General features: G+C 43.4%; 1 protein-coding gene across 8 annotated transcripts in view; it reads left to right on the plus strand.

Moving 5' to 3' along the window:
- DEPTOR (DEP domain containing MTOR interacting protein) overlaps window positions 1-15342 on the plus strand; it is a 196179-nt gene that overhangs the window by 25250 nt on the left and 155587 nt on the right. For all 8 annotated transcript variants that reach the window (XR_014255491.1, XR_014255492.1, XR_014255493.1 and 5 more), the window contains exon 2: window positions 14589-14767. Coding sequence is in view for 4 of the 8 variants with exons in the window: in XM_082433208.1 (XP_082289334.1) it covers window positions 14589-14767 (179 nt within the window). In the remaining 4 variants the exon portion in view is untranslated. The remainder of the gene's footprint in view (window positions 1-14588; window positions 14768-15342) is intronic.

Raw genomic sequence — 15342 nt, forward strand, 5'->3', positions numbered from 1 at the left:
ATCCAATCAAATCGCATATTTGTCCTTTCATTATGTATTTAGTGGGAAAGTTACAAGTCTGATAAATGGAGACTGATTTGCCGGACATTGTAAGGTTTCTCAAGGAAAAAACCAGATAGTTTAACTTATCAGACACTCGCAGGACAGATGTAATTATGATGTAAATCAGAGTCCCTGCGGAACAGACCCTAGACTTAAACAGATGCGAGGGCCTCCTTTAAAAACCACCAGTTCACAGAACACAAGTATCATTTGCTTCTTGGTACCTAGAGTGAGAGAGTTTGTTATGTTGGCTTTGCTTCCTAGCACGCAATAAGACAAGTACTGGGATGGAAAGATATTGGAAACAAATGCAGTAGCATGGTAACTTTAAATTAGGAAAGGCCTTTCCAAGCCCCTCTAGAATCTTAGTGATTTCCAAACAGTCTACTTTTGGTAGCTTTGCTACCTTGCCTCGGGTAGTCTAATTAATAGTGTGACTTTTTAGTTGTGGAAATGCCACTGCAGTTCAAATAACAGCTGTCAGGAGAATGCGGCTGAGAGCTGACTAGATCTTTAGGTATCTAGCTATCTTTAGAAGGTACTGTCTTTGGTTTAATGAGTGCTGTAGTTCATAAGTAGCCACAGGTGTTTGGAAACATGCTAACATTTGAGCTTACCCTAGGGTTTGGCAAGTTTTCAGATTCTTTATATAATCATTAATGGGGTTTAAATAGCTGCCTATCCACCATAGCAAAATAGAGAGTTGTAGAGAGGATGGAATCTTTGGGGTGCTTCTAAAGTAATGGAGGACCCTTGAAAAACATAGATATGCAAATAACACTACAGATACAACCACTAACATAACCAGCTACAGCCAAGCAGAAATATTCTTATTAATGAATGAGATTGGATATATCCTTACAAGCGTGGAGTCTTGGTAGATGAGATATCTTAAGTTCTAGATGCAATATGTGGCTTCTCCACTTGTAAACTATTAGTGGCCAATTCCGACCACCAGAGTAAACCTTCTTTTCATCTGTAGATAGGGGTTAATCACCTCTCCCCTAACTACCTCACATGGCTGTTTGCAAAATCAAATGAGGTGAAGAGTATGGAAGTCATTTATAAACCATAATGTGCTAAGCACATGTCTTTATTATTATGTAGAACCCCATGGCAACTCAGACACAGAGAAAACTGCATATGCTAGAATTACCACCCAGAGCCTTTCTCTTACAGTCAACGTAATTCCTTCTTGGCTGTTACTGATGGTTTTTGCTTCTGCTTTGGCCCCTCTTCTCTCTGATCCTCAAACAGTTTGAGTAACCTGGAATCCAGATGAGTGTGGGTCTAGGTACATAAGGTTATATGTACTAAAGCCTCATTAAATACAGAGAAACATACACCAGGTGTATCCAGCGACCACAGCGGTACACAAGTAGCCTGAAAATTTAACTGTAAGTGTATCGAGTACCTGCAAGGGTCACTATGTTAAGAAAGGGAAAATGTAAACCTATTGAATAAGCCAATACCTAGATTTCCAGGAAGTTTTCTCACTAGCTGTGTCTGACAGTTGAGTCTGTGAAGATTTTCCTGAAGGTGATATCAGGAATAGCATTTTATTATGTAGCCCTGATAAACCTCTTTTGCTTTCTTCATAGTCATAAGTGAAATACAGATTTTCAGGCTTTTTGAGTCTCTCCCAGGCTTTCCTTTTACTTGCATTCTGTTAGTCATGAAAAAAAAAAATCATAATAGCAAGTGTATTAGGGGTCCACATGGAGTGCAGAAGGTGACCTAAAGATTTGGATGGAAGTGTATTGAGTATTTATAAGGCACAGTTACCCTCCCAAAATGCTTATTTTTGAGTGGTTGGATGTTTCTCAACAGCCCTTCATGACCTTTTTTTTGTCATGAAAGTCCATGACCTTTTTCTGTCCCCTAATATTTGTGTGTGTGTTTGCATCACTGCACCTGTGACTCTCAGTATTCCCTTTTTTTATGTCTGTGCTTTGTCACCTTTTCCCCACAGCAGAGCTGCCTCTGGCCCTTGGCGTCACAGGACTTGAGTGAACGCAGGACCTTCAGATTTGCCTCCTTGTCCTTGGGGCTGCCAGGCACTGTGGCCGTCTCCCCACTTTCCTCCTCTCTGGGGGTCTAGCTCCTCCGCCGAGCTGCCCGTGGACTCCTGGAGGGTCCCAGCCACTGGCCTGAGCTGTACCTGCCCAGACCCGCCTAGATCCTGACAGTAGACAGACCCTGAGCTAAAGCCAGACCCCTGCTGTGTACACATTCTGTGGAGAATGGCATGGGCTCTTCCTGAAGGAAGAATTACTTAACATTTCTTTTCCTGGGGGAACCAAACACCCACAGATGATCCAAGTACTTCTTCATATTAATGGAAAGGCAATGGAGAAACACTTTGAAGTACTGCCCAGTAAGAGCAACCTGAGTGGGTCTACAGCCACCAAAGGGCCCAAGACTAGAGACTCAATTTTGTATTCTGTTCTGTGGTCAAATTTCTCTCTGTCCAGCTGAAAACAAAGATGAAAACCCAGACTCTTACACTGAGTATCATTTACCATTAGCCTTGTCCTAGACACTTCGGGAAATACGAAAGAAGGAGATAGTTCTTCCTCATACAATTTGTACTATAGTTGGAGAGAGAGAATTAATGCAAATAAGAGTAAAGTCATACAAAATAATATATGGGTAAACATGGGCATTTGTAGAAAATATATCATAGAGGGGTCAGGAAACCACACCGTATCTGGTTGGTTGCGAGAAGACATTATGGAAGAAGGTTGAGTTAAGCTAGACTTTAACAGATGGATAGGAAAAGAGGGGGAGCATTTACTGAAAAGGGAAGAGCGTAAGTCTAGAAAAGAAGGTGATGCATTTGCTAAAACAGAGGAAATAGAGGAAAAGGAAAACAATGTTGGATAGATTCAGTTTTAACTGCATTTGGAATATTACGGAGACTTTGACTGGTGTGTGTATGTGTGTGTGTGTGTCCTATACACAGAGGACACAGCATTTTCATTTTGAAGAAACAACACCTGTTTCAGTTATAGAAACTAGTCCACTCTGAGCAGTTGTTTAAGCTATGCCTGGTATGCAGTTGGAGCTCAATAAATGCATATTGGTTGAGAAATCTTTCACAAGCCCCTTAGCTGAAAGCAACCTCCACTATAGCCACAGATGTCCCTGATAACACTTTTGAGGACTCTTGGAATATTTTTAACCCCGAAGAAACCTTTTCTATTCCCTGTTATAGACCCGCACACCCAAAGCCTGTAGCACTTGGGCAGCTTCAGCATCTGTCTTGTGAGCTGAAAATAGATGATGGTAACCGTAGACGGTGTTTGGACAGCATGCTTAGCAGAGGATTTGCTCTGATATGTTCATCCTTGCTTGGAAGCCCGAAGGAAATGAAATTTGCTGTTTTGTGCTCCCTGGCCTGTGGTTTGTGGCTGATCTTTTCAGTACAAAATGTGCCCCAAATGGCCTGTTCTACTTTGATCTCGTAAGTGAGGATTTACTCTGGAGGCTCTTCAGAATGTCCATAAAAAACAGAGAAGTTAGAGTTGAAAGAGAGTTTAGGTAAATGTGGTTGGCTTCCTCATATTCCAGATTAGGAAATTGAGGTCCTAAGTCGTAAGGGCCCTCCTCCAGGTCACGTTTCCTAGACAGAGACTGTGCACTACGGTTCAGGTGGCCTGACTTCTCCCAGAGACAGCACAGCACCTGGCTTCTGTGGGTCCACCTGCTCTGGGACGAGGGTGAAGTCCGCTTTCCGAACCCAGCTTCTGCGTTGGGCATCCTTCCCCACCAGCGGGACCAGCTCTTTCCTCTTCTTCCCTCGAAATCGTGCACCTTCCTGTTTTAAAACTCCCTTCCAATCAAAATGGGAACAGAGTCAATACTATCATTTATACTTGCTGCTTAGCTGATTACATTTCATGTGAGTGAGCTTGTCACTTGTTCCTCGGCCAAAGACCTGTTTAAAAAAAAAAAAAAAAGACTTTCATACCTTCTTATTGGGTGGAAGATTGTGTTCATTCTCAAAGAGGAACGAGCATCAGTGAGCAGGTGGGGAGACCCAGTTAAAGCGAGGAGGGGCCCTAAAGGTCACGTGGTAAGGCTGGCCCCGGAGTTAGTTCACTTGTCAGCCTTTTAAGGTTTTGACACGGGTGAGCCCACAGATTCACGGGTTCCTGATTCCCCAGGGAAGGCACTCCAGGGCCTGGAAATATACCCCCTGAAAGTATGTCCCACCTTGACCACACCCTGCCCCCCGTGTCCCCCCAGATCTGCTTTATTAGTGCTCGGCTCATAGGCCGCTCTCCTCCCTGCCTCCTCCCATCACCCTTTTCTTCTTTTTATCCGGTAGCACGGTGATGGTTCTGTTTCACTCCAACCCAGGGGTTCACAAGCTGTGCTCCCAAATGAGCAGCGTCCGCATCACCTGGGCTTTCGTGAGAAACGCTGATTCTTGGGCTGACCTCCAGACCTACTGAGTTAGAAACTTTGGAGGTGAGGCCCAGCCTTCTGGTTCAACAAGGCCTCCAGGTGACCTTAATGCAGGTTGTCCTTGGCATTCCTGCGCTCACCTTCTCTAACTTGAATCTCTGCCTCAGTCTGCACATCACCTGGCTTGTATTTTTCACATTCCACTGGGGGGGAGGGGGCGGTGAGGGCGTAAATTGAGCAATATTTTAGTTATTATCTCATGATCTTTTATACTTAATTTTTCTGTGTATTATTCTTTGTCTAAAATTGGCTCTGAGGGACTTCCCTGGCGGTCCAATGGTTAAGACTTCGCCTTCCAATGCATGGGGTGTGGGTTCGATCCCTGGTCAGGGAGCTAAGATCCTACATGCCTTGCGGCCAAAAAACCAAAACATAAAACTGAAACAATATTGTAACAAATTCAATAAAGACTTTAAAAATGGTCCACATCAAAAAAACTTAAAAAAAATAAAAAATAAAATACAATTGTCTCTGATAATTTTTTTCCTCAGGAAAGAAGTTTGCAGTTTCCAACATTAAATATCTTGTTGGAATGCGGTGCAGTGTCTTTTTCAAGAGTGCATATGGTCTGGGTGTTAACCAAAGATGACTCACAAGGCCGTTGCAGACAGGGTCCAGGCCAGCTCTTTCATCAGTGATAAAAGTACTCCTTGGGCTTCCCTGGTGGCGCAGTGGTTGAGAGTCTGCCTGCCAATGCAGGGGACACGGGTTCGAGCCCTGGTCTGGGAGGATTCCCACATGCCGCGGAGCAACTGGGCCCGTGAGCCACAACTACTGAGCCTGCGTGTCTGGAGCCTGTGCTCCGCAACAAGAGAGGCCGCGATAGTGAGAGGCCCGCACACCGCGATGAAGAGTGGCCCCCGCTCGCCACAACTAGAGAAAGCCCTCGCACAGAAACGAAGACCCAACACAGCCAAAAAAAAAAGTACTCCTTGATAAAGTGCTAGATTAGCAGCAGCCTGTTTCCAGGCTGTCCTGCAATGGAGTTCAACAGATCAGGTCAGAGTCAGGAGGCCAAGGTTGAAGTTCCAGCTAGGAAAACATAGGCAGGTCACCTAATTTCTCTGTTTTCCCATCTGTAAAATGGTGATGTCGGGAAGGGCTTGAACTAGATGGCTGGAAGGTTCTTTCCAGTTAAAACAATTCAGTGACTTTAGTTATCAGTTTGGTTGACACTTTAGAAGAGGTGGGATTGGTTCTAGCAAACCCCACAGGAAGCAAAGCCTTGGTGTGCTTTCAGGGAGTGACTGAACACTCTCTCACCTTTGGTTCTCTCTGTGTTTACCCAAGAAGAAGGTACTTAGCAAAGAAGAACAGCCACGTCTCTCCAGTAGTTGCTAACCCACCCTGATTGTTCTGAGATTCACCCCCAGAGACATTAAGCAAATTTAGTGCAAAGTCCTGCATCCATACTGGAAAACAATGGTCAGCAACTGAGGACTGCATTTGTTCTAAAAAGCAACTGAAATGCATATTTAGTGGCATCTTGATGGTACTTCTGGCAAAATCTGACAATTATATATTATATAATAATAATAATAATAGCAGTAAGAGTTGACATTTATCAAGAGCCTACTATGTGCCAAGCACTTTACATAGTCTCTCATCTAATTCTCACAGTATGAGACATACATTACTATTCCCATTTTATAGATGAGAAAGTTGAGGCACTGAGAAGTTGAATGCTTTGTCCAAAGTTATACAGTGAGTAATGGATGTTGCTTGGATTTGAACCCCAGTCAGTCTGGTTTCACAGCTTGGCTATTAGTGAATGATGAATAGCCAATGAGGAGGGCAGGAAGGGAATTTGCTAACAAATGCAACTGAGTCCCTATTCCTCCCTGAAAGCTATACTTTCTTATTCCCCACTTGCTGCCATCTGAATAGTACCATTTATTGGCCCTGTGCTGGATCTTGGAGAACAGGGGTAAGGGAGGGACATAAAGTTTGCCCCAGTTTGAGAACTACTATTCTAAGTGAAGAGCAAACCTCTTTGTTTCGGGAGGAAGGAGTCAGGATGCACCATCCTCTCATTACAGAGGGGTACAATGGGGCCAGCGGGCCAGAACCAGGAGCGGCCACCAAGCAGTACGAGTGCTGCCTGGTCCTTTACCAAGACAGCAAGGATTGGTTGACTCAGTAACGAGTACTGGTCCTGTAAGTCACTCTGTGTCCTCAGTGCGTTCCACAAACCTTTCTGGGCTTGTTTCTTCACCTGTAAAATGGCAGTTAGAGGCCTGATTCTGCTAGATATGGTACGTAAACAAATAATGACCTGTTTGGAAAAAAATCTTGCCGCTTCTTGGGAAGGCGCTTTGTAAGCGGGAAGAGCACCTTTCTTCTGACTCGTCAGAGGAAGAGATCCGAGCCGGAGGTTGATGCTATTGTTCTTTATTCCTTGGAAATGGACACCTCCTAGAAAAAAGCACACCTGGAGGAAGAAGTCAGTGAAAATCTCAGGTCTAATGACATAAGGAAGGCTGACTTAGGGACCTTCCTGTCTTGACCCTGTATTTACATCTTATCTCAAGGATGAGATGAGGGATTTTAAAGGGCCTCGTGAGCTTTATGCGCATGTCATTGAAAAGTGTTTGTTATATGTTCCGCGTGAACTGATGCTGACTCCCTGGGATGGTGTAACTTACCGTGTCCATTTCCACCCCACCCCCCACCCCCCCACCCCAGGGGTGTCATCTTAATTATACAACATTGGCTCAATGCAAACATGAAGACAATGTGATGACTGCTTTTGTAGGCGCTTCTGTGATCCCCATCTGTATTTATGTGGTAGTATCTGTGTGATGTATAAATTGCATGAATTTTCACCTTACCCTGGCACTTTAGCATAACTAGAATGTTTTCTCCCATAAAATAGGCAGAAGACAGGTGCTTCTATTTAAAGTTTGATGGCATGGAAAGCTCTCTGAACATAGAAATCAGAAGATCTGGGTTCAAATCCTAACCCTACTCTTTATTAAAAATGTGACTTGAGTACGTCACTGTAATTTTTCTGAGCCTGCTTCCTTATCTGTCACATGAGTATGACAAGGCCTGCCTGATTGACGGGGATATTGTTAGGCTCAGTTCTGATAGTGTTCGGTTCTGTTCAGATGTAAAGTATTACTGTTATTATTTCTCCTAATGCTCCTTCATCATGATTTCAAATACAGCACGTGATATGTGAGACTTGGAATCAAGCATGCTTCCTTCCTGGGTGTGTTTACCATCTCAATTCATTGGGGTGACAAGACACACAGCCTACATGGGACTTTGCTTTGTACTGACTTGACGTGAGCCCTGGAAGGGCTCTGTGTAGAACTTATGACTTAGACTTTGTTCCTGATTCATATAGCCATTGCTTACTACCCTCCTGAAAAGGAGTCTTACTGATGGAACATTTGACATTAACACTATAGAAGGTGGTTACCGAAGCTTTCTGCATAGTGTGTGTATATGTGTGTGTGTGTGTGTGTGTGTGTGTGTGTGCGTGCGCTCAGTCTGAGACCAATTCCTTCTGGCTCTCCAGAATCACATGTACTCCATTTATATTAACCAGTTCTGCACTCTTCTTCCTACCACTGTCTGTATTGTTCTGTTGTTCTCATCAGGCTGAGAGAATTCAAGCATCTTCTTGAAGCAAAACTACTTGAAATGTCTATTACGATCCTTTCACATAAAAGTGTACATATATAACCATACATATGGACATAATAGATTTTTGCAAGAATACATAAGCAACTATCCATACTGGGTTCCTTTGAAAAGTGGGGGTCAAGGAAAATTTCAAACCCATCCCAAAGTAATAAATACAATAGTGCAGCAAACTCCCGTGCACCCATCTCCTAGCTTCAACAAGTATCAGTTCATCACCAGTAACCCAGCTTTGGGTTATACATATTTGAAGCTTTTTAATCTACCAGGAGCATGCATTAGTTTGATAATTTGGAATTTTAATTATAAAATAAATCCAAACATGAAAAGGAAATGCAGTGTGTTAGGTTTCATTTGTTCCTGTCTTTTTTCTCATCCTTTTAGATTCGGGGCCTTTCAAGGGTAGGTGATTTAGAGTGATTTTCTGTAAGTTCTCCAATCCCCAGGGACAGATATTGGCTGTTGCTGAACATCTGGAAGGGACAATAGCTTTGGTTTAAAGCACATCTATGTCAGTGCTGTTGCCCAAATCACAAGGCTCACACTGTCAGCCCCACTGTTCAGCCTGCTGTGTTTTTTAATTAAACTGTTTACTTCAGCTGAGATTTATGACGCTGTTTTTAAATGAGAATGTGTGGTTTCTGTCCCCCTTTTATTCCCTGAGTCCTGCAACCTGCTGCAGTTTTCTACCAGCTATTTTTTGAAAAACAATTTCTGCGTTTCTTTTCCTGTGGACAGTAATTTCTTCAGGATTATTAACACCCTGCACTGGGTAGTGTTTGTTCTCCTAGGGCTGGAAGAGGAAATTGTCAGATGCAATTTCAGCAGCTGGTTCGCTGGCCACGAATAGAATATTACAGAATCACTTTGACTCTAAAGCCTGTGAACCAGCTGTCTGAAATGAATGACGGGAAGGTGGTTTTTGTATTTAAATTCCTTGGCCAGTGGTGTCGAAAATATAGCTAAAACAGAGATGATTATTTTTCCCAGGGGTTCAATGTGGATCAATTTGCACTATGTTATTCAGAAGACTCTTCTGCCCTATGCACCTCAAGGCTGAGGACATGGTATGCGCTAACTGATTTTCCACATCCATGAGGCTCTATCCCATACTATGTGCTAAGCACTAGAATTGCAAAATCAGATAAACAACTCTCCCTTAGCATCCTTCGCTTCGTCTAGTTGTAATACAGTGGGATGAATTCTTTACTAGTGGCTGTAAAATATTGTGGGAGAGCAGAGGAGTGAAGGTTGTTTTCTGGCTTTGGAAGGCTGAGAAAATGTTCACGAGGAGGTGCCTTTTAAGCTGAAGAGCAAGTAGAATTTTTTTTAAATTATTGCAGGCAGGAGGAGGGAGCGTTCTAAGCAGAGGAGTCTCTGTCTTGAGCAGGGGCCTGGAGGGTGATGGAGAAGAATCCAGGACATCCAGACTCTAAGACAGGCACGCTTGTGATTGGAGGTGAGAGAGGGCGAGGAAGCTTGGGAGGCGGCCTGGGGTCAAGGTGGAGGCCTCCCTAGAGCCTGGGTAGGTGAAGTTATTTTGGATCCAGGTAGTCAAGGCTTTTACAGCCACCTGAAAGGATTGGTCCTGTTCTGATTATTATTAGAGTGTATGTAGCTTGGAAGAAGAACTGGAAAACTCTAATGAACCAAGGCGCTCCAGGGTCAGGTGTCTCTTGCTGGCTCTCATTTGTGGCTTCAGGGCTCTTTCTCCTGCCCTCTGGCTACCTGGAGCTGGCCTGCCTCACCACTCCCCCCTCCTTCCTGGTTGACCAGTTTCCTCAGTGTCTTGTAATACTGAGGATTTTTAACCTGTGTTCTAAAAACTCCATGTAGATGGTCTGGGGGATGTGGAGGGTATACATGGGAGAACCAAATGGGAAAACCAGGAAACATCCTGGACCTGGGAGCCCTACCCACTTTTAGCCAGGGCACTCCACATTGCTCTGTTTTCTCCATTGACTCCTAGGTAAGTTCCACTTGAAAAAAGTGTCCCAGCACAAATAGGGTTTGAAAACTTCAGCTCTAGTTTAAATCTTGGATGGAGCCATTCTGCTTGGCTTAGCTAATTACTGTCACTTGAACTGGGTAGAATCTTGTGGCCTTAGTGCCCTCATTGAACTGCTGGTGGGCGTGTGCAGGGGCCTCTGTAAGTCAAGGGCTCTTCCAGGCAGGCGCCGCCCTGTGCAAAGAGAACAGGCACGGGGTGTTTGAACCCTGCCTGGTGTGGGTAAGGTGTGGAAGGCAGTTTTGAATCGAAGGGGCTGTTGAGCATGGCAGACAAGGTGACCGACTGACGTGTCCAGGCAACACACCATGTTTAAAAGTATGGCTTTCAGCCCCAGTTCAGTATCTTACAGAGTCTTTCCAGAGAATGCTATTCCATGAGAGGTTCAACTACACAAAATTTCTGTTTTTCCACAAGACTTTGAAATATTGCCTGTCCTTCTTGGTGATCTCCATGCATATTAGTGTATTAAGTGTTGTGGAAATTTGTAAGCAGTAACTTGAGTTCAAATAAACGGAAATGCTTTAAAAAAAAAAAAAAAACACATATACGTAGGAATTCCCCGGTGGTCCAGTGGTTAGGACTCCACGCTTTCACTGCTGAGTCCCTGGTCGGGAAACTAAGATCCCACAAGCCACACAGCGCAGCCAAAACAAACAAACAAACCGCATTTACATCCACACAACAGGGATTAAAACTTTGGAAATCGATTGCCCTAGAAGTGAAAGCATATAAATAGTTATTTTACAAAAGATGAATTCCATGATATTAGATGTTTACTAAGTTGTGGGGTGGGAACTCCCACATTTTTAGTGAGAAGCCTCCCGACCTTTTAGAAAGGGGTGTCATTTCTCTTAGTGCCCCTGTATATTTATTTGTTCACCAAATATTTATTAAGTACCCACAGTGCTAGGCAAAACACTTGGTTATTTAGAGTATGAAAATTCTTACCTCTTTATTGGGATAGCTTTTCTGGAATATATAATTTTTAATGCTCATTTTTAGAATTCTGTGTCTCTGACTATCAAAGAAAAACAGATGGTAAGCACAGTTATTGAACATTTTTAACCCCTGGTAACATGTCTAAAAAGATCAAGTTCTATGCTACCTCTCAGATTCAAAGTTCTTTCCCCTCCATCATATTTCTGCTCAGTTTTCTAAACATGGAAATACACCAGATCCTTGTGGGGCTGCAGGGGTAGTGACCAGAGCTTCTTACTGTGCAGGGTGGGAATCGGAGGGAATCAAGTATGCTTAAGAATTAGCACCAAGCTCAGGGTTGACAGGATAGTAACTGAAAGGTTCTGTTCTGTAGTAATTAAAGTTAAACATTACCTAATACATTTTTTTTTTAAGTTGGAAAATTTACAGGAGCTGAAACTTGTCTCTTGGCTCATAACATATTCCTCCTCCACCAAATTATATGGTAGCTTATTGCACATTTCAATTTCTAAATAAATTGGTCTTCATTATTCTTAGATTCCTGACAGACATCCCGTCTAAGAATTAATGTTTTGCATTCTGCCACTTGGAGCACGTTAAACAAATTACTCAGTGTCTTTGTCACTGAATTAATTAGAGGGATTCATGTGATGACTTTAGCACACGGATGTGAATGTGGTTTTTTTTTTTTTTTTTAATTAGGGCTCATTTATTTTTTTATTAATAATTACACCTCTACTTTGGTATCATTTGTGGCTTTAATATTACCAGCCTCGGGGAATTGTCATGAGGGTTAATGCCAATAAAGCAGTCAAAACTGTGCCTGGCACATAGTAAGGGCTCAAATGCTGTCTTTATTCTTACTAATGAGCTTTGTGACAGTGTGACGAGGCGATCAGGGTAGATACTGTTACCCTCGTTTTACCGGTGCTGACGCTCAGAAGTTTGGTCATCTGGAATTACTGGCAGTGTCAAGATGAGAGCCAAGCCCTGTGTCCCTGACCGTCCTCATCACTGACGTTTTAGGGTTTAGCATTTCAACGTGTGAATTTGTGGAAGATGCAAACATTCAGGCTGTAGCAGTTAAGTCAGCTCATGTGAAAATGCTTAGTACGATACTGAGCATACAGTAGCAACTCCATTAAAATGGTTCTTTTCTTTCTATGCAGTTTATATCTGTAAGGACTCCCATCTCTCTTCTCCTCTCCCTTCCCCCAGCTGGGCCTTTCATCCCCAGACCGCTCAGGAGCCTCTTTGGCAATTGGTGGTTGTCTTAGCTCAGGCTCCCATAACCAAGTATCACTGACTGAGTGGCTTAAACAACAGAAATTTACTTTGTCACAGTTCTGGAGGCTAAAAATCTGAGATCAAGGTGTTGGCAGGATTGGTTTTTCTGAGGCTGCTCTCCTTGCTTTGTAGATGGCGCCCTCCTCCTGTCTTCGCATGATCTTCCCTCCGCATGTCTGTGTCCTAATCTCCACTTCTTTTTTGTTAAGATGTTCATTGTTTTTATCTTTTTAAAAAATTTTTATTTATTTATTTTATTTTTGGGTGCGTTGGGTCTTCATTGCTGCACACAGGCTTTCTCTAGTTGCAGCGAGCGGGTTTCTCATTGTGGTGGCTTCTCTTGCTGTGGAGCACAGGCTCTAGGTGCACAGGCTTCAGTAGTTGCGGTGCGCGGGCTCAGTAGTTGTGGCGCACGGGCTTAGTTGCTCCGCGGCATGTGGGATCTTCCCAGACCAGGGCTCAAACCCGTGTCCCCTGCATTGGCAGGCGGATTCTCAACCACTGCGCCACCAGGGAAGCCCAATCTCCACTTCTTATAAGGACACTACTCCTATTGGATGAGGGCCTACCCTAATGACCTCATTTTAATGTAATTACCTTTTAAAAGAGCTTATCTCCAATACAGTCACATTCTGAAATACCAGGGATTAGGGCCTCAACATATGAATTTCAGAGGAACCCAGTTCAGCCTATAACAGTGGTCTAGCAAGGAAGAGCATCTAGGCCTCAGTTCCAGCCCAGTATGCTCCCAACTCATAATCACAACCCTTGGGCTATCAAAACGCATTAAATTCCATTCAGTGCACTCTGTTCAAAAAACAGGCAGGAGTAGGACCTAGTTCCTTCCTTAGGAAATGGAAGAAAGGTGGATGGGACCTGTTATGTGTCAGGTACTGTACTGGCTTGCTGGTGCTTAACAGACATTATGCCCCAAATCTCAACATCGCCAAGGACAGGGTAGGCATAGTTGCCTCCATTTTACAGAGGAAAAAAGAGGCATTAAGTCACTTGCCCAGGTCACGTGGTTACTGTGTGATTTACTCAGTCAATCCCATTTCTCAACAACACTGAGATGATGATGTAAGAAGCATAAGAGTCACGTGGGTTGAATAGGAAGAAAACTTACCTCCTGTTTCACCCAATTCAATCCTTCCCTTGAGAATTAAAAAGTAAACGTAAGGCTGATAAAAGAAAGGAAGACAAATGGAAGAAACTTTTTCTTTTAAAGGCAGGTTTAAGACTCTTTTGGAAAAAAGTCACTGGGTTCTGAAGAGAGCCAGGGAAGACTCTGTGTCAACTACTTTTCTCCAGAATAATCTGGCAGCCTGTAAATAAGTTGTATTTGTCCAACAGCTTTTATCCATCTCTTCTGGATTCTTCAGTTATCCCTCCCTAGCAAGAGGCAACATGATGTGGCAGTTGGAAAGCCAGACTCTAAAGTGAGACCATCGGGGTTCAAATCTCACCTTCGCTACTTGTTAGCTGTGTGACAAGTCACCTGATCTCTCTGAGGCCTCAGTTCTCTTTGCTGTTAAAAAAAAAAAATGGAGAGAGTAATAATGACTTCTAATGAGGTTGTTTTGAGCATTAGGTGATTTAATCTATGTAAAGAGCCTCACAAAAGGATTAGCTGTTGCCCCTAGGAGAACAAGGCCAGCAAGGGCAAGGATCTTGCCCGTTTTCCGACGTATGTCTCTAATGCTTGGAAGTGCCTGATGGGCAGGTGGTAGACCCTCATTCGTATTTGTTATGTGACCGAGTGAATTCAAATATGGTGGATCCTGAGCAGTCCGTGATGAAGAGGAAGTACCTCGTTTCAGCAAGTTTCTAGAGTCTTGTTCGTTAGTTGGTTGAAACCATAAGCCCACTGGTGGAGAGAGAGAGAAGGGAGTGAGACAGAGTAGGGGTAAGAAAGCTTTTCTCAGTCTCCTGAGTGACAGGAGAGTTCTAGGTTGTCCGTGGTTGGGTGTCCCTCCCCTTTACCTGTATCATCTCTAGGTCTGTGGGTGGAATCACTTCCTGGGGCCTCTGGGCTCTGACAGTATGGAAATCACCCACTGACATAAAGGTATTTGGATGGCACTCTGCTGTATCTCAGGCTTCCATTTTGTACTGTTCTCTGGGATTGGCTTAATGATAATGTGTTATCAAAATTCCTCAACTGATTGCCAAATTTTCTTTCCAGGCTCAGGCTGCATGAAGAAAAGGTTATTAAAGATAGGCGACATCATCTCAAAACCTACCCAAACTGTTTTGTTGCGAAAGAACTGATTGACTGGCTGATTGAACACAAAGAGGCTTCTGACAGAGAGACGGCAATTAAACTCATGCAGAAATTAGCAGACCGGGGCATTATTCATCACGGTGAGTGAGGTGGCGACAGTCAAGGTAACTCGAGATGAAACAAAGGCCTATATCTTCTATTTCAGATATGAACCCACCCATTTAAGAAATAAACATTTTACTTTGTGTCTTGTATACCTCTCCCCAATTACATTCCCTTCCTTCTTCCAAGACGCATTTGGGTTTATTTCCTTGGACTTGTTTATATTTTTTCCTTTCTGTAGATGCATCTCTTAGCAATGTAACATACGGTTTTAAATGTTTTAAGTCATTATAGAGAGGCATGTTTATTCTTTTGCAACTTGATCAACTTGCTGTTTGTGGGATTCACTCATGTTGATAGTGTATCTTGTTTGCTCATTTTCGCTGCAGTGTATGCCATCACACCTTTATCCATTCTACTCATAGACATTTAAGTTGTTTCCAAGTTTTTGCTGTTACTCTCAGTGGTTCAGTGAACATTCATGAACATGTCTCCTTGAAATCTCTAATCCTGGCCAGGACCTTCGCATGCTGTTATTCTCTTGGGCTGGAATGCCCTCTGTCTGCATTTCTGCTTGTTTTCTACTCATTCTTCAGGTCTCCACTTACATTCA

The sequence above is a fragment of the Balaenoptera physalus genome (assembly GCF_965194825.1).
Source record: "Balaenoptera physalus genome assembly, chromosome: 17".
NCBI classification, from domain to species: domain Eukaryota; kingdom Metazoa; phylum Chordata; class Mammalia; order Artiodactyla; family Balaenopteridae; genus Balaenoptera; species Balaenoptera physalus.